Source organism: Carlito syrichta, unplaced genomic scaffold (genome assembly GCF_000164805.1).
Source record: "Carlito syrichta isolate Samal-C Ts95f unplaced genomic scaffold, Tarsius_syrichta-2.0.1 Scaffold287411, whole genome shotgun sequence".
Classification (NCBI taxonomy): domain Eukaryota; kingdom Metazoa; phylum Chordata; class Mammalia; order Primates; family Tarsiidae; genus Carlito; species Carlito syrichta.
Genome location: NW_007231507.1, coordinates 746,290 through 772,395, shown reverse-complemented (window position 1 = coordinate 772,395; position 26,106 = coordinate 746,290). Strand labels below are relative to the sequence as shown.

General features: G+C 41.0%; 1 protein-coding gene across 1 annotated transcript in view; it reads left to right on the top strand.

Moving 5' to 3' along the window:
- ICE1 (interactor of little elongation complex ELL subunit 1) overlaps nt 1-15,911 on the top strand; it is a 46,404-nt gene extending 30,493 nt beyond the window's left edge. Inside the window, exons 14-17 of the mRNA XM_021709833.1 lie at nt 3,528-3,718; nt 5,698-5,804; nt 12,520-12,618; nt 14,873-15,911. Of these exons, the coding sequence (XP_021565508.1) occupies nt 3,528-3,718; nt 5,698-5,804; nt 12,520-12,618; nt 14,873-15,054 (579 nt within the window). The 3' untranslated portion in view covers nt 15,055-15,911. The remainder of the gene's footprint in view (nt 1-3,527; nt 3,719-5,697; nt 5,805-12,519; nt 12,619-14,872) is intronic.
- The last annotated feature ends 10,195 nt before the right edge of the window (nt 15,912-26,106 follow it).

Below are 26,106 nucleotides of genomic sequence, written 5' to 3'. Positions count from 1 at the left end.
AACTCTGGTCAATCATTTAGTGTTACAAGAGACCTCTTGGCTCCCACCAGTAAACTCAGGCAGTCACACACATATCTTCTCTGGATGATCACCTGCCTCTGGGGGTGAGGGCTACCTGCCACCAGGGTGAGGGTTCCTTACTTCCAGGGGTGAGGTCTACTTGCTCGACTGTTCCTGTTCTGGCTTGGTTCTTCCACCTGCACACTAGAGCATGTTTCCCTTTGCTTGTTCAGAATTAGGGAGGATGCAGTTAAAAAGACACCACTGATGAAGAACATAGAATTTTAGTAAATGTACTTACTAAGTATTATATCAAAATACGAAGTCAAAGTTCCAAGAAAGGTGAGCAATACCTGGGGGAAAATGCCATTATTGTGTAAGATTTCCAGATGCTCTTTTACCTAATTAAGCAGATCTGGGAAACAAAAATAAGTAAGGACATAGCAGAATTCACTAACATAAGAGGGAAATATGAATGAAGAATTTGTATTTCTCATTTGTCCATGACACATCTACAGTCATCAGTCATGAATTTGGCCACATGAAAACATTAATTTCTAAAATGTAAACATTCTATACTCAAAATTCAAAGATACCATAAAATATTTACGTTTATTTTGGAATTGAGATGTGTAGTCTTGGACAATCTAGGAACAAACAAAATATGGAAGGTAAAACTCACTGTCATTTAAAAGTCAACAAAAAGGAACTCTTTCTACCAAAATCTCTAGTGTTTTGGAAGACTTATACTCTTAAGGCACTATAAATGTCTTTATTGTTAGGCAAACAATAAGTGAAACTGGCTAATACTTATCTTAAAAATTAGAACTATGATAAGGAAGCCAGGAAAAAGACATGCAATTTAAAAGGTAATGGTAATGAAGTGGAGAGCAAACAAAACACACAGAAGGTAGAAACATTGCCTTTACAAAATGCTGCAGAGTGGATAACTCACAGGCCAGAACAGTGAAAACAGAGGAAAGCTAAACTATTGAAAAGGTGAAATGGAAAAGAGGATGTAGCACAGATACAGGATGAGGAATGAGAAGGATGTTTCCTAGCAAATAAAAATGATCAAAATTGGCTTTAGGGGTAGGCAGCGCACTTGACCAGACCAGTTGTTATCAATATTCATAAAAGTGGTAGAAAAGATAATTTAAAATTTTCTATACAAAAAGGGGACACATAGATCCCACCTGAATTTTATCTAATCTTTGAAGAACCAAGTAATTTTAATATATTTCAGGCATAAGAGAAAATTGAAAGACCTTGTTCATTTTTAATAATAAAACCCAATAAAAATAGCATAAGAAAGAAAAAAAATGTAAGCTACTTTTCAATGAGACAGATATAAAAAGTGTAAGTAAAAACAGTCGATTTTAGTAATGTAGCCTAAGAATAATACTTTATAAGTAGAGTTTATCCTAATCAAAAAAGGAGAATTCAGGATTAGGAAATAAATACAATTAATAAATTAAGAAAAAAACCCAATGGGATAATTCCTAAAACAGAAGAAACTTATTAAATATAAGATTGATAGTATATATGATCTTTAGTGCAAATCGCTAAATTATTTTCAGTTTTTGCCATCAGAAATTGGGGATTCCTTCTATTGCCATGGTGGGATGTATTTCCCTGAGTTGGAATCTTCAGGGTGCCACCTGTCCTTCAAGTTTTTCCAGTGGAGTTGATAAAGTCCTTAAGGGTCTTCTGTATGTAGAAGTGATGCTTGGTTTAAGTTACTACTCAGTTCCAAAGTTGTAAATTTATAAACCTTTTTTTTTTTTAGAGCCTTTACATTCATAACTTTTCTTTCATTTGTAAACCAAGTAATTGTTACAAAAGTAACAATGTTTTTGCTTTGGGCATTGATTAACTTGTATATCTAACAGATTAACATTTACTAAGTAATCTTACATACAAACTTCAGTAATTTTATTATCTTAAACTTTTCAAACATTTAAAAACATATTTTACAAAAACACTTCAAACTAGACCTTCAGCTCTAATAAGCAAAATCTTCCGGCTCACTTAAGCAACTCCTGAATGTAAAAAGTCAAATTGAGAATGAAGACTATATGTTGTATTATTCAATTACTGTTTACAAATTTAAATACATTCTCTTCAACATTTCTAATTAAAATCATTATTCTAATATAAAATACATCAAGCTATATAACCACAACTCAGCACTATTACGGAGTGTTAATGACACACATGTAGATTATCACATGTTCACTGTTACTGCAGAGTATATTCTGAAATATATAATACAAAATTTAATGTATGGATTTGATTTGCTTTGTGTCTAAATTTATTTCTGCATCTTCTTTGGTTGCAAAGCCATCAAATTCCCTTAGTGGGGAATATTTACCATTCTGTCTTAGTTTAGGTTATGATGTAGGTTTTTTGGGACCTTGATTTGGATATGGATTGTTGTATAGAAAGCTTTAGACTTGGGTGAGAACCTTTCAGGATATCTGTGTCTAACCCACAGGCTAGAAGGGTTTGTTGAGCTCTTCTAATAATAAAGCAGATTTCCAAGCCCAACCCTTTTCTTATGTTGAGTAGACTGAGTATCACATATGGATTATTTTTATTTTTTTATATTTATTTTTATTTTTTTTGAGTTGGAGTCTCACTCTGTCGCCCAGACTGGAGTGCAGTGGCCGATCTTGGCCACCGCAGCCTTGACCTACTGGGCTCTGGCGATCCTTCTGCCTCAGCCTTCCAAGTAGTGGATTATTTTTAAACTGAAATAAACAATGCTGGTGTGGAAACCACACTGGAAAATAATTGAGCAGCTTCTTTTAAAATAAAACTATTTCATAGCAAAAGGCCCAGCAGTTCTATTCCCAGGTGTTATCAAGAGAAGTGAAATTTACATCAACACAAAGACTCGTACATGATTGTTCATAGCAGCATTATTAACAACAGCCAGATATCTACTGACAGGTGAGTGGATACACAGTGATACATCCATGTAATGGATTTTACTACTCAGCAGTAAGAAGAAGCGTCCAAACTACTGATACATACAACAATATGGATGAAAGTCATACAACTTTATATACAAATGTGAAAAATGCAGATAGAAGAATACACTGCTGTCTGATTTAATTTTATGAATTTCTGGAAAAGGCAGACTTATCTTTAGTATCAGAAAGATAACAGAATTTAAATGATCTTTTAAGGGTTTAGCTTTTTATTATAACTAACTTTAATAACTTTAATTATCTGAGTTGAGCATTCTTTTCTGGATTGCAGTTAAACTCTTTTCTACCTGATTGGATTCTTCATCCCACCTGTGACTTTTTTTTATCTGGCTGATCAACTACCATTATATAATTATTTTATGACTGAGATAGATCACCTTAGGTCCTTATTCAAAATACAACTATTTCAGAAAGTTATTTTTAAGACTGTATGATGAATCATCTGATGTTTATTATGCTCTTTGAGGTAACTAACCTAAGAGAGATTATATTTGATGTTCCAAATTTTATTTGTTCTTCCTTTTTTATTAGAATGCTCCTGTAGATGTTGGCTTCATGGTTTCTAAGCTGCTTTTGACCATACAGTTATGTCCAAAAACAGAATTTCAGTCCAGTGAAAAATTTGGAGAAGACTTAAGCGATAACACGTGGGAATACATCTTTGCCATCGATCTGCTTTGCTGCCATCAGAAATGGATTTGGACACATGATAACATTATAAGGTCAGCTGTTTCTCCAGCTCACAGAAAGCTCGAGACAGGGTCAGAACCTTGCAGGATAGCAGTGCCCAACCCCCAGGCTAGAAGGGTTTGTTGAGCCCTACTGATAATAAAGCAGATTTCTAAGCTTAAGCTGAGTTAGCTGAATTGTAAGGTGATCTGTTGGATGTAAGGTGGTCTGGATTGTGGTTTGGGTCATTTTTGTTGTCTAAGTGTATAATGTGCCAGAAACATTTACAAAGGACAGCATTTTATTTGCATAACAGTTAATCAAACTATCCTTAAAATACCTACATCACTGTCCCATTTCCTTGCCTTATTTTTCCTTAGTATCTATCACTACTTTTTGTTGAATTCTGTCATTATTGTCTCCCCAGTCAAAATGACTCTGGGGTGGGGGAGCCTTATTTGGCCCATTGACATTTCCCCAGCTTGTAGAATGGTATCCATGCAGGGGAGTGCTCAGTCAGTATGTGTGGAATGGATGGAATGACAGGATCTGAACATACAGACACTCTGGGAACACCCAGAGCTGCAGAAATGCTCAGTGTTTCAGGTTAGTGCTGTTTTTGCTTGGGGGAATTAAGCCTGCCACTCTCCGGTATCTACTGAATGTAATGAATTAATTTTCCTCTGCGCATCCATAATCTGCACCAGCTTGTACCATCTCTGGGAGAATGGAGAAAATTGTCACTCAAATAATGTTTCTGTCAGTCTTAATTTTCTCGTGGAAACTTGACTGAGAAAGGCTGATTTAAAGGAGTTTGTAACATTAAAAAGGGTGCGTCAGAGGTTGATAATCCATATCCTTGAGATACTTGAAGAATATATTTTATGGTAATTACCTGCACAGGGATCCATCTGTGTACAAATATGTCTTGTGCACCCCTTGACACTAAAGAAAGACATGCAAATGTCAAACAGTAAGAAATTGAATCATGGTACAGCTATATGAGTTAATAGCTCAATTAAAATGCATAACTCTAAGTGGGTTTTCATGTGTTAATATGGAAAGGCATTTTCAATCTGTTGCTAAAGAAGGAAGTGACAGAACAGTCTGTCCAGTGCCAGTCTGTGTAATGGTGTGTGAGGACCTGCTGTGGGCCTCGTCTTCCTGCGTCCCTATGGGAGCCCAGGAGGCAGGCGTGCTTCTAGCCCCAGCTGTGACTGAGGGACCCAGGCTGGTGCCTGTCCAAGGTGCTTGGTCCTCGATTACCCACTGACTCAGAGGCCCTCTGAGCGACTGCAGGCCCTGCTCCCTTCCTCAGCATAGTAGCCACTCTCTCTCCAGGTGTTTACATTAGTAGAGAGAGGGAAATGCATCTGCAAGAAACTCCCCAAATTAGAAGAGTAGTGATTACCTGAGTCCGGGTTATTTGGGGTACTTTTAATTTCCGTGTTTGTTTGTATGAATTTAACTTTTCTAGTGATAGATTATGAATGCCATGCAAGAAGTAAATACATTTTTGACAAGAGAAAAAACAAAGAGGAGTTGGCACTGTGTTCAACCGTGGCAAGTTTCTTTTATCCAACCCATCTGAAGTGCATTTTGATGATTGAAGTTACAGTTTTCCTCCGGCTTAGCTCTTTTACACCACAGCTTTATTTGTCTCTGATCCTCCCAGGAAACTGGGCTTCTGGAACTCAGGGGCTGCTCTAGCTCCCAAAGGGCCAAGTCAAAATGCAGACTCCACCACTTCCTAGTTTTGTGACCTTGGGGACGCTGCTGTGCAAAGCCTTTTGAAAATTGTCAGCAGAATAAAGAGGCAATCATGGACTTAAAGCCTCTTTTAGGCCAGTGTGCGAACGATCTCCTGAATAGTAAAAAATGTGAGCTTCCAATATCTCTTGTCATTTTAACGTGAAATGTTAGATCCTTAGCAGTGACTGTTTTCACTAATTGCCTGTGGGCCATTTGTAAGCTCAGTTCTCAGTATTTGAGTGATGGTGAACATATGTCCTCTCATGCTGTTGTTTTATAGTAAGGAGCTGTGGCCTGTGATGGATAAGTGGATAAAATACAGAAAAGGACACGCGAACATTGCATACACTCCTGATATTATTATAGCATCCATACTGAGGTTGATTGGTGAGTTGTCTATTTTATGAATTGATTTCTTGTTACTGATGATGTCTTGGTGGTGGAATAAGTATATAATATATGTTGACTGAAAATTCACCGTGATGACTGGTTTTGCAGCCAAAAGAGTAGACACTTTTGTGTTTAATTCATCCTCTTTTCACTTTCCTCATAAATTAATGTTTTATCTATATTTCCCATAGATTGGTTTTTCCATTAGTACGTTTTATTTGTAATTGAACTCTTGCTTCTCAGATGCTAATATTGATATGCGTGTACCCCTGTATATTAATATGCATGTAAATTACTATAAAATATACTGTAATCTCGTTTGACTTCTGAAATAAGGATAGCTTTACAGCCCGTGTGCCAAGTTTTTCATACTTGCCCAGTAAGTACAGAAATTAAATTATTGTTAGAAATATGTTAAATGAGACATAGTCTTCTCAATCTCAGATCTAAAGAGGACCTCGATAACAGTTTAGTTCTACTTCCCTTTCACTCATAAATCTTTATTTTTTATTTTTGCTTTTTTTTTTCTCTTTGCCTCATCTCTGACAAGTTGCTCTCCACTCTGCAGAATTATTGGTGATAAGGTCTACTAAGTATTAGAAGGCTCTCCTAATTTTGAACTGACTTCTCTGTCTGCAACATGTATTCATTGCCCCTGGGGAATACAAAACAAGGTTCATACGATTTCTGCATTGTGGCCCTTTAGATGCTTGAAAGTAGTTATCATGACTTTTAAGCATCTTTGGATTTTAGTTAAGTAAAACTCAAAAATAACACCATTTGAAGAGGTTAGTGTTTGAGAATATGTTAGATAAGGAAGTCTTAAATAGAACACAATAGGAAATATAATGATCCTTACAAATTTATTTACTGTGCCAGCAAATTTGCATTCCTTCCCTGTGTGAACTACACATGCAAATACAGTAACATTGTGCTAGGTAAATATATATAATGGTTCAGGACAAAAACCTGGTTACAAAGTAGAAACCTCATTTCACTGGAAATAACCAAAAAACTTGGAGTTGGGGTGTTGGCCAAAAAAATCCCAGAGTTATCTTTTGGAGGGCGGACCCTTTGTAGTACAGGCTTCCTCTGCTAAGCAAGTGTTCTAGGAACCCATCAGCATCAATGTACCTGCTAGTGTTGTTATGAGAAGCTGCATTTGGCTTCAGTGAATTCTTTTTTGTGGCTATTCTTTCAACACCTTTGCTCATTTCATGATGGGTGCTTTATGAGCACACCTGTCCACACCACACTGAGTGTTCAGTTTCTGAGCAAAAACGGCATGACCCACATACCCCCTTTCCCTGTTCACCTGATCTCACCCCTAGTGACTTTTGTTTCCCCAAAAGAAAAAGTCCTTAAAAGGAAACTTTTTGCCAGTGTGTATCAGGTGAAACAAAAAATGGCTGAAATGCTAAAAGGCATGAAAGTCGATGAGGTCAAAAACTGTTTTGAGCAGTGGGAAAAGTATCTCGATAGGTGCGTCAAGTGGAGGGTACTTTGAAGGTGACTGAAGTGAGACCCTCTGCACTCGAAGACATCTCACCCACCACCTTCTAGCAACTCGACCACACTTTACAATGGTGAAACACTAATCACCTCATGTTAAATAGGGTAGCATTGGAGCCAGTTATTTTATTTTAATGGTGTTTGGCTTATAGTGGAATTTTGGACATTGAAGAACTTATTTATGTTTTTAAAAAATTCAAATCTTATATCTTACGTTTTCCCAACCTGTGGTAATGTGTGAAACAGTCACCGACATGTACGTACTGCAGGTTCATTGATACATGTTGTGTAATAATTTGTTTGATGTCTTCCACCTGGTGTTTTCTATTTGTGCAGAGAATGCAATCTCATTTTCTTCCTCCCACATTAATAATGTGTAATTTGTTATCTAGTCTGTTATTCAAGGATGATGTGGAAGGATGCACTCTTGATTCCTGAAAACCACTTCCCAACTGCTTCATCATATCTCAGTATATATTCCATCTTCTTGGTTTTTTCCTGTAATTTGAATGGAAAACTCCAAGGAAACATACATTTTTTTTTTTTTTTAATTATCACTTGCATAATCACCAGCAATCTCTTTATGTCCCCTGAAAGGGGACATCAGAGTGGTTTACTAGATTTGCAGTGGCCCCTCAGAGGGACATCCATGTGCAGAGGGTTTAAACTTCCGGGGTTTTTGGGGTCCCTCCTCGTAAGTTACCAAACAAGAGAGTGTGAAAACCAAATGGTTGCTAAAGATTGTGTAACAGTTCAGAAGAGATATGTCAGAATAAGAACTCTGACTCAGAAGTGGAAATGAACACTGTGCCAGGTGGGGCACAGTCTCAAACTGCTTTACTGAATTCCTCAGCTCAGGGTGCCATTGAGAATGATTTCTATCCTAGATGTGAGGGGCCAGTGATGGCATCTCCAGCAGTCAGGGAAATCTTTTATTTATCCTGTACATCCCTGTCTCTGAAAGCTCTAATTGCAACAGCAGATTCTCTCATGGAGACAGGAAAAAGTGTTCATACTTTGGGCTGACTCATCTAAATTGTGAAATCTTTTTGACAATTTAAAAAATTAAGAGAAATGTTTTAAGTCTATAATTTTATATATAGATAGATAGATAGATGAAATCTCTCTATGATTTTCAGAATAAAGTGTTTGTTAAAGTCACACTTTAAAATATGATTTTTACGGTGCTTATTGTAGTGGTTGTGTTTTTGTATTTATTAATTGATATAATAAGAGCAGAAATAAAAGTGAAGGCTGTAGTTTTTGTGGCTGACAGCCTTGTGCCACAGCGGAAGCAGCAGCAGCCTCTTTGTGTTTAGAAAGGAGCTGTATGTGTGGCTTGTCTTGGTGACTTGTCTAGTGCCTCTTCCAGTTAGTGTTTCTCATCTAGGATTACCAAATGTGCCTGGCTATCCAAATTGCCTGAGAAGCTTTTTAAAACATGGAGATTCTCAGGCTCCCTCCTCCCACGTTCTGTTGTTAGTTTTAGGGTTGTGTCTATAAAGCCCTGCAGGCATGCTGCTGATAGTGAGTTTGGAGGAAGTAATGATTGCATTAAATAAGATAGCATATACAGTCCCACACTACATGGTGGTGTTTCGATCAAGGACAGACCACAAATAGAAAGGTGGACCCATAAGATTATAATACTTTGACTTCACTGTACCGTTTCTATGTTTAGATACATAAATACTATTGTGTCACATCTGCCTACAGTATTCAGTGCAGTGCCATGCTATACAGGTAGCCTAGCAGCCTTGGGCTATCCCGATAGCCTAGGTGTAGGCTCTTCCATCTAGGTTTGTGTAAGTGCACTGTTCACACAATGACAAACTCACCTAAGAATGCGTTTGTGAAGATGCATCTCTCTTGCTGAGCAATGCATGACTCCGTTTGGTTTAGATGTCACAAAACTCTTGCAAGCAAAATTATGTAAGGTTATATAAGTACTTTAAAATATATGCCTCAAAAAATAACATGTGAATTAAGAATTTGTGAATAGTTTATTCAAAAAGAAGAATGTATAATTACAGGACGAAAACATGACTTGTAATTTTTGTCAAATTAAGACATAAGAGCAAAGTCAGGAGCAGGAAGTCTACTGAGGTCCGCTGAGGGGTCCAGTGCACATGAGCAGGACAGGTGTGGAGGGACCGAGGTACCAGGCGCTGCTGGAGAGGGCCAGGCTCTGCCCGCTTGTCCCTTGGATGCTCTAGCCCTGCACGGAGGCCTGGCTCAGAGCCAGGCAGTCACTGGCTGTTGAGGGCAGTGGTGCAGGCTGAGGGGTAAAGGGAGAAAGCAAGTGAGGCCTGCTGATGATACCTGGTGGATTCCCGAGATGACATTAACACACCACCCCACACACTTCTGAATCGGGGGTTTGAGTTGTTTCTAAGAAGAAACTCTGTCACTGAACCTTCTTGCAGTTTCTGAAGCTGACCTGACAAAGAATTGAGTAAAAAATTAAGTTGGTAGGCCATGATTCAGTAAATTAACTGAAGTCACACACTCATCGTTCATAAAATAAAAGAATTGTCTATTTATTTTGAGTTGGGTCTCACTTTGTCACCAAGGCTGGAGGAGTGCATTGTCACCATCATGGCTCATTGCACCCTCGACTTGTGTGCGTGTCACCACGCCTGGCCGATGTTTTTGTTTTTTGGGTTTTTTTTTTTTTTGGTAGAGACAAGGTCTCATTGTGTTGGCCCAGGCTGGTCTCAAACCCCTGGACTCAAGCAGTCCTGCTGCCTTGACCTCACAATTGCAGTTGTGAGTCACCACACCCAGCTTGTCTTCATTAAATCATGAAATATTTGCACAGCCTTTTCAAGTAATTGTAGCTATTCTTCTTAGATACTATAATAAAATGCAAAAGGCAGTAATTTCTCAAAGATTAGTTGCAGTATGAAATAGGAAACCCTAGCAGTCCTACTAATGAGATTTTAACTCCATGGAAAATAGACCTTTTTGTCAGTACGATTTGGTGGTATCTAATGTTGGATTAAGATATGAATATGTTTGCAAATGCTCATATATGACTATTAAATGGGGTCTATTCTGACCTGCCTTAATGGTCATGTATTAAAGACCATTGTGCAGAACTGCTCTGGATCAAATAATAAATTAGCCTGAATTTGACAAAACGTACAAGTCATGTTTTCGCCCTATAATTATACATTTTTCTTTTTGAATAAACTATTCACAAATTCTTAATTCACATGTTATTTTTTGAGGCATATATTTTAAAGTACTTATATAACCTTACATAATTTTGCTTGCAAGAGTTTTGTGACATCTAAACCAAATAGAGTCATGCATTGCTCAGCAACAGAGATACATTTTCACAAACATGTTCTTAGGTGAATTCGTCATTGTGTGAACAGTGCACTTATACAAACCTAGATGGCATAGCCTACACCTAGGCTATGCAGGAGAGCCTGGTGCTCCTAGACTACCTTTATAGCATGTCACTTGGTGATGATGCCTCCCTGCTTGTTTACCTGTAGTGGAGAAGATTGCCCTGTGATTTTGATCTGTGGTTTCCTTGTTTAGCCTGTAGTGGAGAAGATTGCCCTGTGATTTCGATCTGTGGTTTCCTTACCTGTTGATCTCAGGACCCCTGAATACTGTTGATCATTATTGAGAATCCCCAGAGAACTTTATAACACCAGGTTATGTGTGTCAACATTGTATTAAAAATCAATTCTTTCTAGTTGCTTTAATTAGAAAAAATTGTTTAAATATTTATTCATTTAAAATTAACAGTAATGAGCACATGAATATAAATGACATTTGAATGAAAAATAACTATATTTTCAAAACAAACAGTAATGAAAATGGCATTGTCTTGTTGCAAACCTCTTCACTGTCTGGTCTGATAGAAGACAGCTCATTTCTCATCATCCGTTTTGCATTCAGTCTCTTGTATTAACATTGTTTTTGTTGAATATATGAAGAAAACCCATTCTCATACAAATAAGTAGTTGATAGAGGGAAGAGTATTTTAACAGCCTTTTCCAGTAATTGCAGCTATTCTTCTTAGATACTATAATAAAATGCAAAAGGCAGTAATTTCTCAAAGATTAGTTGCAGGATGAAATAGGAAACCCTAGCAGTGAGTTTTTTGTATTCTGTTACACTAAAACCCATAGTTCTAGCTTGCATGTTGAAGGAATTTATTTTGTCCATTGTGTGACTTTGTAACCTGCATTGTTCACTTGGAGAATAATTGATTCACACAGATCTTCTAAATGCTAGCAATACCAAAAAAACACATGTACTGACATCAATCTCATCACAGAAAAAGGTCTCAAGTATTAGAAAACGATGAAAATTGTTCCAAAATTCTAATTTTGCTTAAATGCTCAAATGTTATCATTGGCCATAATGATAAATTTCCTTGAAGATACAGCCTTTCTTTGTCATCTTGAGAAAATGCCTGCCCCATTCCAAATAGCCATAGTTTGTCAGTTGCTCTTCCCATCAGAAGTGGCGTTCCATGTAAAGCACCTGGTTTCCCTCACAGTATAGTTGCCCAAGTGCTCTTCTTCCCAACAACCATATGATGCTGGGTGTATGGCGGGGTACTTCACTGGGCTGCCTACAGAATGTTCAGCACTCTGTGCTTAGGGGTTCGCGTTGTGAGAATACCTGTGTCGGCTTCATCAAGGACATTCTTAAGTGAACTTGGCATTTGAACTGTGAGTGCCAGCTGATGAAGAAGGGTCCTGTCGGCCGGTGCTGCTGGCTTGCTGTGTGCTCAGGCCCAGGAGTCCTACCTGCTGCTGCTGTTGTACCATCAGGCACATCTCAGCACTGGACAAAGCATGTGACTTCTTAGGCTGTTGCGAAGTCAAGGAGGCCGACACTTTTTTACTGTTGCTCTCATTATTATAACACCAGTTGCTAAACTGTCAGACCAGAGGTGTAATTTGATGGCACCACTGTCTTCTGTTTGAGCTGTTCACCTAACAGAGGTCAGCCAAGTCACACTGGCCTCACTGAAGCTGTTCTTCTGAACTCCATTTACGACCTTATAGCTTACCTGGGAAAGCAACACACTGTACATCATCTGTGAATAAAAGAAGAGGTGATTGAGCATTTTGATCACCTCCTGTAAGACCAGTGGTACTTTAAGTTCATGTAAAAAGTTATTCAACATTTAAAGAAGACTGTTCATATTTTGTTTTGTTTCTTCCAGGTCGTTTAGGCCAGTTGGGTTTGAAGGAAGGATTTCCATCTGCTGTGAAAAATATTAGTTCAGTTATTGGTATGTTTATACAGCATGCTCAGGATGAAGGTAAAACTCTTGTTTATGAAAATTGCTTTTAACTAACTAGCATTTCTCTTACTGTTAAAGCATTTTTGGGGTCCTTACTATGTACTGTGCTCTGTGCTTCTCTCACTGCCTTGTAGATTAGGGGGTATTTGCAAAACATTCTTAGCATTAATATTTATGTGGGTCTTGTGTTACTGTTTGTTTAAGTGGTAGCAGCTCTCTCTTTTGGGCAGTGCTACTCTAAGGAAGAGGGACCTCTTCTCTCCCTGGGGCTAACATGCAATCTCAGAGCCTGTACCGTGTGACCCCTCACAAGTGACTAAGCGGGGCCTCCCAGGCAGAGCTGTGTCTTGATGACCAAATGAGATCACTGTGTAACACAAGGAGTGAGATGCCATGTGTCATTGCGTACTTAGCTCAGGAGAGAACTTGGGGAGCCGGAAGCCTCGTGAGCACGTCTTCGTGGTGGGGATTTCTGTTATCATTTACATATTGCATAGCATATAATTTTATGTCTTACTCTTTTACGGGAAAAGTTTAACTTAAAGTAACCTTCATAAGCGATGAATCTCATTTCTATTTTGAATATTGTGTAATCAGTGAATAACACAGTTGAGTAACATCCCATCAGAAATGCACAAAGTGATATTTTAAATACTGCGTGGCACCCAAGATAATCTTAGCCTGGTAGATTCTTTGTCTTCAGCTTTCAGTGGAAGACTTGATACGTTGAGCTGCATGAGAACAGTGTTCCTCGTTAAGGTGCTTTCCCTGAAGCTTCTTCTTTGACTTCAGGGTAGCTGCTGATGGGACATACGTTTCTTCCATATGAAAATGTACTCTTTCACAGCTCAGGTTGTTTACCTACAAAAAGATAGTGTGCAGAGTAGGGCTGAGGAGGCTGTCTTACCGACAGATGCGGACTCAGTCTTGCTGGAGTGGGTGTAACCTAGAGGCTTGTGATCCTCCGCCTTCGTGGGGGGAGGAGGAGCTGATGTCGGGGTCTGGCACAGGTTAGACACTGTGCTTGGCACGGCACAGAGTGGTCCCCAAGCCAGGCGTCAGGCAGATGGCCTTGTCCTTATTTTATGCATGGGGAAACCAAAGCCCAGAGAGGAGTTGTTAGCCACAGGTGAGGCCAGGAAGTGCCACCGCAGCTGCTCCTCGGGTCTGCCGACCCAGAGCGCAGTGCTTCACGCCACACATGAGCTCCTGTTTATGAAATTCTCTTTGTAGAGCTTCTCTCGCTGTTGAATTTTTTTTTTTTTTAACCTTTGATCATGGCTTTATTTAGGTACCATACTCTGCACTTCTCTCATGTTTGTAGACCTGGGGAAACTGATTTGAAAAGCTGCAGTTCTACTGCATCTTCAGCATGACCACGAACATTTGGCTTCTGTGTTGTGTTTATTTGAAATGTTACTAGTTTATTCTGTTGGATAAAACTGAAATTCAGGGGCAACCCTCTTTCAGGTCCCTGCCCACTTAGGAGCTTTTTTGTCTTCCTAATAAACTCCCGCAAAAAAAAAATCCAAAAAACAAAAAAACTGAAATTCAGGTTGAGTATTCCTTATCAGAAATGCTTGGGACCAGAAGTCTTTCAGATTTCAGATACTTTCAGATTTTGGAATATTTTTATTATACTTAACAGCATTCCAACTCCAAAAATCTGAAATTTAAAATACTCCAGTGAGCATTTCCTTTGAGCGTCCTGTCGGTGCTTAAAGTTTCAGATATTGGAGCATTTTAGGTTTCAGATGTTTGGAATAAGAATACTCAACTTGTATTTAGTTAATAATAAATTTTAGTTAAATAACACCTAAACTATTTAACCTGAATTATTTAAATTACATTTTAACTCAGTTAAATTTTATTTAAATAACTCCTCAACAAATTTATCCTAAAAGAGAACTGTTGTAATAGACTGTAATTTGTAACTTTGCTATGATCTAGAATCATATGCTGTATTTTATTAAAACTGAAACCTGGGAGTGTGATCCTTCCAGAATGACTGTGGAAGCCCAGTGGAGCCATGAGAGGCTGGGAGCATTGAGACCCTCCCCCTTCCAGAACACTTAGCCGTCCTCAGGACACCCTGTTTATTTGTAGACAGTTCTTAAATTAATTTTTTATTGAAAGACCTTTTGATATACTTAATTTGTATTGCTGGCAGAAGAGACTCTACATTTGAATGGTATTTCAGTAGATTCTATCATTAAAGTTTTGAATAACAAATCTTTTTTTGTGTTCTGCGTGACCTGAAATCTCTTTTCAGATATACCGTGGGGTATACAGTTAGCAGCTGTGTATGCTCTTTGTGACTTGAGTCCCAGCAATCCATTAGAAATCTCCAAGATCCTGGAAGCCTGGCGGAGAGAGGCCTCTCAGAGCATTCCGTCTGCGATAGTCAGCTATCTGGAGGAAGTCAACGCACTGAGTGCAGAGGGGCTCGGGTGACCCGGACGCCACTGGGGCTCAAGAAGTGCCTTGACACATTGTGGACATAAAGAGGTTGATCAGCTTTCAGGATACAAAGGGAGGCTTAAACAAGAAAGACGCTAATAGACAGACAGGAGGCTCTTCTCATCGTTTGGCAGGGAAACAGGAAAAACAAGCAGTTGATAGTTGGTGTTCCCTAAATCACTTACATTTCACTTACGGCTGTTGTGATCATGTGACGTGTATGGATTGTATTATTGTGTCTGTCAAACAACAAAAACTTGAACTTAGCCCTTTTTTTGCTGCAGAAAGTGTCCTTTTAGTGGCTTTTTAAAATTGGCATTTTATAATGAACTTACCAATATAAAAACATGATTTGGTTCCTGAGCTAATCCTGGACTTGTGCTCAAGTGAGTGACTAGGAAAAAATAAATTGGCAAACAAAGACCTGGAAGAGTGTGGGGTGTCATAGCTGGGCTGCAAAAGTTGACTCCAGGTACATTCGTCATTGATCAGAGCAAACATGGAGAGCCCTTAGCAGAACCTCACTTGGATGCATTTTCTTCGTATCTCTACAGTTCTTAAACATATTTTACTGTGTGTCAGGAAAGGAACTGAAGAGCAGTTCTTGTGTCCATGACGTGTAAATGAGCAGTTCCGAGGTGACCGCCGCTAGCTCGGTGTGCTGTGTATGTTACATGTGGACTGTGTATGATGTGTCTCACATTTGATGATATTCCACTTCGGAATTTTAGTATTTGTATATAGCAAATGGGTTGAATAACTCACCGTGGTTCTGATTTGTCTTATATGCATCATTTCTTAAAATTCTTGTATGTGTTTTTTATAATAAAAAATAAAAAGTAAGCTATGCATATTACCGTTCTGATCAGTTAAGAGTGACACTGGGCATTACTTCTGCTCTACCAAAGATGAAGAAAACACCCAAAGAGAGGAGGAAACGGCCGTTCCTCAGGTGACATAAGTGTTGCGTTGCCAGTGTTTACCTTGCTTTGCAAGTTCATCAAGATGCCTTAGTGATAACTGATAGTCAAGTGGCCTCATGACTGGGTTTTTTGTTTGATGACAGTTGCTGCCCCTTAGCAATCACATTTGATGGCTGTTCTGGTACTCCTTCCTCCTGTCTTCGTAAGTAACTAGCCAGCATCACTGAAATGTATATGTATCTCTGCACTGCCTTTAGGAAGATTTCTGTTGGTACATTCTTCTACCAATGACTGTTGAGCATATCCTCTTCGCCAGGTGCCTTCCCGGGAGGAGCTGGTCACAGGCACTTAAGAGTCAGATTCTCAAAGAGTGGGGATCTATGGGTAGAAAAGAAAAGACTAGGCAAGTAATCACCCAGTGAATGCAGCCGTCATCAACTGGGGCCAGTGCAGTGTAGAGAGCAGCAGGGAAGATGCTTTCCACAGTTGGTCAGAGCCTTTCTCAGGAGGCAGCATGACGAGGACCTGGCCGGAGGGAGCCAGCCTTAAAAGCAGGGAGGAGTGGCGAGTGTCCATGAGATCAGGTGAGGCAGGAACCTGCAGCCACTCAGGGCAGCTGGAGACACATGCGTGTCGAGTGGCGTCAAGGCTCAAGAGATGGCACGTGAGATTCCAGTCCCTGGGCCTGTTCGAGGAAAAGGGCAAGAGGTGGAGTGGGAAGATCTGCAGGGAGACTCCAGCGGCAGGTGGAGGTGGGCATCACGGGCGCGGCGCTGATGGTCAGGGTGGGTGAATTCAAAATCCACCTTGGCGGTTGAATCAAGGTCATGCGCATGAGTGGAGTTGAGGGCAGGGAAGAATCGAGGAAGCGTCCCAGGTCACTGAGTTGGGCACCTGGGCTTGGGGCAGGTGTGCAGGTTTGGTGGTAGGAATTGCAAATCTTGAGCTTTCTGTCTGGGGTATGGGAACCACGAGCCATCCAAGTGGGGGTGGCAGAGACCTTTTACAGGCAAAATTCTGTCGAGTGGGGCAGAGCTTTGGAAGTGGATGCCTATGGAGGCTACTTGAAGCTGGTGTATTTGTGTTTTCACCTAGGGAGAAAAATACCTTCCCCAGCATTTCCTGTCATCTGCAGTGGTGTGGAGAGGGTGGAGCGGAAGAAAAAGGCAGTGCCTGAGGTGGGCGAGGGCAGCCTTGGTGCCTGTCTCCGGTCCAGGCACTGGCCGCGGCCTGTGCCATGGAAACTGCGAGCTCAGGTGAGGGGAGTGTCGGTGGGTGGGAGTGACCTTGGTGAGCATGTCCCACTAGGGATGGGCTGCAGAGGGAGGGAGAGAGAAGAGCAGGGGTAGGCTGCTGACAGTTTGTGGGAGCTGTGCCTAGTGAGTGACTCGGTCAGGTGGGCCAAACATTTTCTAGCCTCAACAATTCTGTGTGCTTCTAATTAGTGGAGATTAGACACACTGCTATTTTCTGCTGTTAGCACCAGAGCTGACTCTTGGTTGCCATTCTTCAGATCGCCACCGTGCCTTGAGTTTGTGATCTGACAGTACTCATAAGTGGGCCTGAGGTTGCTGAGGTGTTGTGTCACATCAGAGAGTGAAACGATTTTAAGCTGCTATAGTTTCTGGTACCCAAGCAGGACATTGTTGTAAAGTTTTACCACTTAAACAAAAAAGTTGTATAAATACAAAAATGAATGGACACTTCCACCTGGAGTAGAGTGGGGCTTCAACTAGAGTCGTTCTCTTGACCACACGGGTACAGGTGGCACAAGCCGGCCTCTGCAAAGCTCAGCAACAGACCCCTGTGGCAGTGGTTCTTGCAGTTCACACAATGGCAGTGATGCAGGAAGCCGTCACAGCCCAGAAAGCAGAGGAGGATGGGGAAGGGCAGTCAGTCACAAGTGCATCTGACCTTGGCACTCATGACATTCCTTCCAGAGGATTCTGGGATTCTCATTCCAAGCACAAACTCAGCCTAAATGTGATAGGCCAGTTTTACGCTTCAGATTGTAATTTTTCTCAGAGTGCTTTGGTACATTGGTTAATTTGGTTTTTAAGAGAGGATGTGGCAGTGTAACTCAGCAAATTTATTTTTTTTAAAGCTAAATTTGTACTTGGGAAAGGACACAACTGCGCTGCCACCATTAGAGGGCACTGTGACCTTGCCAGAACAAGCGGTTCAGCCTAGAGAAGGCGGGTCACTCAGGTGCAGGGTGCACACTGAGAGCCTCGTTATTAGGGAAACGTATTTGTTTCTACCTGGGAATTAGTGGTCCTGCCTAGCTCCAGTATCTCCAGAAGCAAATGGGAAATATGTGGAAAGGATCACATGTAATATTGTTATTTGAGAGCATATTTTAAAAAATAAAAAAGCAAATACTTTGCCTGTTTGATCAATTTTTTTTCTGGTGATTTTTTAATGGTCCTAAAGCAAAGTGGCTTGACACCCCCCCCCCCCCCCAAAAAAAAAAGAAAAGCGGCCAGGTGGGTAATTGGTGGTGACGGTGAGCGGGCAAGTTCTGACACTCACCTGATGAACCCGCAGGCCTCCGCCCTCCCAGCTACTTTGTGTCTTCAGGTCACATCTGTGGTCTCTAGATGACTCCCCGGTGCCCCCGGTCTTGATACATTTCAGAGGACGTTTGGGACGAGAAGGAGGCAACCGTATTCGCTCCTTCCGCCATCTTGAAGTGCATCCAGTCGCTAGCGCTTTTTGTTTTAAATTTGTTGCATAGTCTTTAGGAATATTTCTTGGTAGTCATAAGTTGCTGCTCCGAGACAACCTCACCCTAAGCCTCACCAGTATACAACGGACAAACTCGACAGAGGAAGCGAGGGGCTGAATATGTACAGCATGCCTCCCACGTCCGCCAGCCGCGCCGCTCGGCCGTGTTTTTATAGGTCGACGTGTGTTGTCATGCATCGGTTTTAATAGCGTCGCTTGCAATGCAGTGTGTACTGGCTCTTAATATTCTCACGTTAGCTTTGCATCATGGCGTGCGTGGACCAAATCAGTGAGGGGCCGGCGCTGGAATGTCCTCTCCCTGTCGCCAGGCCCTGCCCTCCGGAGACGGCGCTGCTGACTGGCGGGCCTCGGCTGCCCGGGAGGGATGCCAAGGCTGGCGGACGACTAAGGGTTGGAGTGCTGGGCCGGACCCTGGCGCGGCCCCACCCACCAGAGTCCTGCCCCCTGCGTGGCCACGCCCTCAGTTCCGTTCCCCGCGCGGCCACGCCCCCATGGTCCCGCCCCCGGCGCGGTCACGCCCCTCAGAAGCCTATTCCCGGCGCGGCCCCGCCCCCGTGTCTACCCCTGCCGGCAGCGCCACACCTCCGCCTCTCCGGCGGTCGCTCCCAGCCACCGCGGGGCCGTACAATCTGCGACGCCCCCTCCCGCTGCGCAGACGCAGGGGCCGCGTGCGTGCGCCTCCCCTCGGGAGCTGTCGGGGCGGGGGGAGGGCGGCCCGCGGGCTCGGTTGCTGGGGCTCGTCCCCCTCGGAGCTGGGGCTGCCGGAAGGCACGCCCAGGCCCAGGGCTTCACGGCACTGTGGCCGCCGTCAGTCCGCCCTAGAGTCGTGTTACTGTCTTCCAGGAGAGGTGTGCCTGCCCAAAACTAAACACGACCCTGGCCCTGCCTCACAACACGCAAGGTGTGCTTCAGAAAACACGAGGACTTGGTCACTTTTCAGAAGGTCTTTTGGACAATGACTCCAAATGCCTGAGAAACCAGAACCATGTTGTGCCGACTGGAGGCGCTTTCACTTAAGAAGGGAAATCCGCTAGGCCTGGACTCACTCCTGTAATCCCAGCACTTTGGGAGGCCGAGGCGGGGGGATGGCCTGAGCACAGGAGTTCGAGATGAACCTAGGCAATACAGCGAGATTTCGTGTCTACAAAAAAGAAGAAGGAAAATCGTGACTTCGAGTTTAAGAAGGGTGTTCGGACACCTTCCAGTCTGAATTTCTGTACCTGAGAGTCAGCCTTTATTTGCATATTGAAAATCTGTTTGTTATATCTGCAGTGGAGCAGAAAATAGAATTTTTGAAGTGCTCACTCCTGACCTTTTCTATTTTGTGTTTTTAAGGAGACGACAGAAATTCAAACCCTTTCACTCTGGCAATCGTCCAGAATGATATTTTAAATGCATCCTTCTGTTTGTGAGGCTTATTTGTTTAGTGACGAGGAAATAAGTTTTCTGGATTCTGAAAAACTGAAGGTGAATATAATTCTAGAAACGGTATGCTCACTTGGTTTTTTTTTTTTTTCTGGCTTTCTTTAGCTGCATATTCCTGTTTTTTAAGACACTTAAGAGAAAAGCAGTGTTCTTGTGAACGGCTTTGCTTTTGTTCACAGGTTGAGCTTTATATTGTGATCTTTACGCGACATTCCTTTTCATTCGAATTCCACCATTATGGCCAAGTGAGGGAAGAGAGAGGAGTCAAGGAGTCCGAGATTTTGAAACGGAAAAGCCCCCGGGCCCGACTCCCCAAGTCGTCGCTGTTATTTTGACCAGCCGCAACAGACCAGCCTTGTGAGCCGAAAACGTGTCCCTTCAAATCCCTCTCTCGGCACCGGCTCCGGCAGGCCAGCAGGGGGCGCTCGGTCTCCCGTAGTGCGCCCCGCCGAGCCCGCCCCTCTCCTGCTCCCCCATTCCTCCCTCCCCACCAAAGCACACAGGCTCGGGGGAGAGAGAAATACGTGGCTGTTCCGCACCAACCTGGGGCCATCACCCTTTTCCCAGACGTGCTCCTGGTGCGTGTCTTCTTTCGTTTGGTTGGGTTTTTTCGATTGAAAAACATAGTTTACTTCGAAAATATTGTTAATGCCCAGTTGAGCTGGCAGAAAATAAGGAAATGTCTTAAAAGTGAGAACTGACAAAAAAAGCTTAAACCCACAGGAGTAAGGAGCACGGCAGCCCTTTGCCCTGGATTTGAAGGGGGTGGGGCATAGACCTGTCTCGGGGCACACAACAGATTGAAGGTTACTGGCCACACAGTAGGGCAAAGGAGCCAAAAGAAAGGGGAGTGAGACCAGTGACAAGCCCACCCCATAAAACCAAGCAAGAGTCCCATTAGGAGAAATCTGTGGGGTAAGCAAAAATAAAGTAAAATGAAAATGAAATGAAATAGTCCCATAGAGGATGAAGATGGGGATACTGACCTACCGCCATCATTCTTGCTCTAGGTAGATCAGAGGACAAAACACAAACACAACAATATCTCCCCTTAAGGATTCCCACCCAAGGGCCTGCACTCACAAATGCGGGAATGTACACCTCTTAGTGGGGCTCAGTTTCCCCAAGTATGTTTAGAGCAACCCCAGTTTAGAGTACCACCAAGCACCTGGAAAGGAAAAGGTGAATCCTCATTAGATGAAAGTTACGAGTTATCTTAAATCCAGTCCTTAAAGAAATTCTTTCAGATAAAGTCCCAAGGATAATGAGTCCATACTCATACTCACAAAATTTCTAAACAGATGATAAATTTACAGAAACAGCAAAACATCATGAGAGAATTTTCAGGAATAGCAAACTATACTCAGAGTCAGATTTACCGCATTTTGTGTGTATTTATCACGTTTAGAGTATATAAATTATATGCATTTAATATGTTTAAATAAGAGTGGAATATGAAAGGAAAAAAGAAGAGATTAGCAAAAACTTACCAAACAGATTTGAACAGGAACAAAATGGCACTTTTAGAAACAAAAAGATACACACACACACACACACACACACACACCCCAAATATTTCAAAGTCTAAAGCCAGGGAACAAGATAAAAGCAGATTAGTTGCAAATGATGAAAGAATTTATGAAAGATAAAATTTGAAAAACCCAGGAAACAACACAGACAAATTGACAGACATTAGAAAACACAGGGCACGGAAGATATCTCTTCTGCTTAGAATGTAGAAAATGACAAGAGATGGTTGCTCTCAACTTAAAAACCCAAACAGGATGTACAAGTCACAAAAATCATAGTATTTCTAAACCCATCAGAGAGCTGAAGATTAAATGAATGATTTAAAATGATTTGAAAATGATAATAAGTGAAAATAGCTGATTTATCAGAGGAGGGAAGAGATTCTCATTCCTGGGGCAAATGCAAGAGAAAGAGGACTTGACCATAGATAGAGATAAGGAGAAATTAGCATGAACTTTAACAAACTTATAACCTCTTATGACTGAGAGGTTAGAATTCTGAGGAGCCCCAGGAGTGAAGTAAGCCTTTCCACAGGCCCTCATCTAATGCTCAGGATCACTACGACAGAGCCTGAAGTGGAGGACCAGACAGAAACCTGAAGATTTCCCCGAAGTTCAAGGCACCTTCTGCCAGTCCCAGCAATCACCTTCTAAGGAGGAGAGAAACAAAGCATGACATCTGAGATGAGTCAGTCTAAGACAGTCCATGCTCAGCTGCCAAAGGCTGGACATAAACGAGACCTGAGAGAATCCTACTCTCCTCAAAACATTCAAGACTTTCAACTGACAACAGATGCAGGAGGGGCAAGAAGGTGGAAGAAGCCCCTTTCAGGCCTTCGAGACAGAGCAAGACCACCACATGTGTCCCGAAGCCTGGGCTGGACTGCAGAGCACCAAGAATTCCCCAATGACACACAAAACTATCACTTGCATTGTAAAGGTGTGTGGGGGGAGAGAGAGAGAGAGAGAGAGAGAGAGAAGGAAGAAAACGAATATGAGAATCTTCCATGATTTGCACAAGTGGTGATTTGGGTGACATGAAGAAATGATAGGATACTTGCCAGTGCTCAGACCCCAAGCACTGCAGAATGAGAAAATACTGAGCCCACTTTCAAAATATGTGAAACTAGTAATGAATTGAAGCAAATTTAGCTTGCCAAAAAGCTCAGACACAGCTTAACTGCAGAGTAAATTAATTCAGTCACTCAAAACTTGTGGCCTGAGACAAGACAAGAAGTGCCCTTTGCTAAAGGAAATATTATCAACTTCAGTCTCTACTGTTCTGATATCTTAGGATGAAGAAAGAAACAGCTGATAGCAGTAGACCAATAGATGGCTGAGATGTTGGAATTATTTGACAGGGGCTTTAAAATAACTAGAAGTGTCTAAATAATCTTTTGGAAAACGTATATGTTATGTATGAGAAGATGGAGATTTTATGAGAGTCATGGAAAGATATTTAAAAAATTAGCTAGAAATGTTAGAAATAATAATTACAATATTGAAAGTAAATGTTTTATTGAGTTTAATAATAGAGTTACTCAACAGAGGAAATAATCAGTGAACACGAGGACAGATTAATAAAAAGTATCTGAACTGAAACACAGAGAAAAAATAGCAAATACAGAATAAGCATAACAAGGTGAAAAAAACAGAATAGGTGATAGTGTCTTTGTGGAACAATATCAAATGGTCTAACATATGTATAAATGGGGTTCACAAAGGAAATGAGAGAATAAGGAAGAATAAATATTTAGTAAAATATTTGCTGAGAATGATCTAAAATTGTTGAAAGACATAAACCCACAAATTCAAAACAACACAAAAACACCAATCAAGAGAACTACAGTGTACCTAAACACATCATAGTTAATTGCTGAAAATTCAAACTAAAGAGCAGATTTTAAAATGAGCCAGAGAAAAAATACACATTATGTACAAGGAAATAAAGATAAGTGCACTCCAGTCTGGGCGACAGAGAGAGACTCTAACTCAAAAAAAAAAAAAAAAAAAAAAGATAAGTACGAGGGGAACCCCCCCAAAATCCCAGAATTATCTTTTGAAGGTGGGCCCCTGTAGTACAGGTTTCCCCTACTAGGTAAGTGTTCCAGGAACTCACCAGCATCAGTGTACCAGCTAGCGTTGTTGTGAGAGGCTACGTTTGACTTCAGTGAATTATTTTGGGAATTATTCTTTCAGCATGCTTGCCCATTTCAAGATGTATGATTTATGAGCACACTGGCCAATACTACACTGAATGTTCAGCAGTTTTGCATCAAAATAGGCATGAACCCCAGGTCCCACACTCCTTATTCATCCAATCTCAACCAGAACAACTTTTTTTTGTTTGTTTCCCCGGGTGAAAAAAAAGTCCTCAATGAGAAACATTTTTCCATTGTGGAAGAGGTGAAACAAAAAACAGCAGAAGACTGAAAGGTAGAATTGACAAGCTCAAAAACTGTTTTAAGTGGTGGAAAAAGCACCTGGATAGGTGTATTGATCAAACAAAAAGTACTCTGAAGGTGACTGAAGTTTAAATGTGTAAGAATAAATGCACAATTTTTTATAAATAAAATTCAGGTTTTTTGGGCCCTCCCATGCAGTCACTGACTTTTCATCAGCTGTAATAGTGCTCAGAAAATAATGGAAGGATAGTCTCAAAGTACTGAAAAAACACACAAGAGCATGCATGCACATATATACACAAATACACTCACATACAAATAACTATCAACCTAGAATTCCTTATCCTGGAAAAAAAAAGCCTTCAGAAATGGAGATAAACTCATCGCAAAATATTAAGTGCTGAATAATTTCATTATTACAATAACAAAATTATAGAAAGGGAAGATATATTACTGGTTCTCAGGGGTCATGGATTGAAAAACCCAGGAAACAACACAGACAAATTGACAGACATTAGAAAACACAGGGCACGGAAGATATCTCTTCTGCTTAGAATGTAGAAAATGACAAGAGACTGTTGCTCTCAACTTAAAAACCCAAACAGGATGTACAAGTCACAAAAATCATAGTATTTCTAAACCCATCAGAGAGCTGAAGATTAAATGAATGATTTAAAATTATTCATTTAAATCATAGAGAGGAGTGAGTTAAGTATTACTTTAAAAAAGGGCAACATGAGAAATCCTTGAAGTGATGAAATTGTTATGTATCTTGACTGTATCAATGTTTATATCTTGGTTATGATACTATACTATAATTTTAAAAGATGCTATCACTGGAAATATCAGTAAGATGTGTGGGATCTCTCTGCATTTCTTATAAATATATGTAAATCTACTGTTATCTAAAAATAAAAAGACTGATTTTAAAATGAAGGTCAAATAAATACATTTTCAAAATATAAAGTCTAAGAAAATTTCTCCCCACCAGACCTTCTCTTTAATAAATACTAAGATAATTTTTTTCAGACAGAAGAAAACCTATAATAGATTCAACTCTGAATCTGTAGGAAGCCCAAGCGTTTAAGAATAAGAAAGGGTACATATGTGTATAAATATATTTTAAAAACAACCTTATAGCTATGTGTTTGAGAGAGAGAGAGAGAGCATGTCTATTCTTTAAACTGTGCATATATTTCCACAAATGGTAAATTTCCTCATTTAAAAAAAGTAGAAAGAGAAAAAATGCCATCTGGAGAGTGTCTGTCACATGGGCCGTGCCTCGCGTGGGGGATGAAAATAAAGTGCTATTTTGACAGCAAGGAGACCGACAGTGATAAACAAACGTATCGAGGAAGTGAGAGCAATGCCATGGAGAGGAACCGGAAGAGGAATTGACTTGCATGAGCTCATCTCACACTCTTGGGTTTCCAAAACCTGCACAAACACTGGTTTCCAAAACCTGCATCAATCGCCAAATGGAAGGAAGTGCACGTTGCTACTGTGCATTACAGTCGGGCCTGGGACAACACGGGTTTCTTCTGTGCAGTTTTGCTTTTGCCTCTGCCACCCTGGGGACAGCAGGACCAACACCTCCTCTTCCTTTCCAGCTACTCAGCGTGAAGACGACAAGGATGATCCACTTCCCCTTAGTGATCCACTTCCCCTTAGTGAATAGGAAAATTATTTTCTCTTCCTTGCATTTTCTTCTCTCTAGCTTACCCTACTGTCAGAATACAGTATGTCATACTTGTATCATACAAAATATATAGTAATCAACTGTTGTGTTATTGGTCAGGCTTCCAGTCAACAGTAGGTTATTAACAGTTAGGTTTTGGGGGAGTCAAAAGATTTTTTACTACAGGGGAGCTCAGTGCCCCAAACCCCCATGTTGTTCAAGGGCCAAGTGTAATTAATACTTTGTAACTAAAACTTTAAAATGTGCCTTGGCCAGGCTCGGTGGCTCAGCCTGTAATCCCGCACCTTTGGGAAGCTGAGGTGAGTGGATTGCCTGAG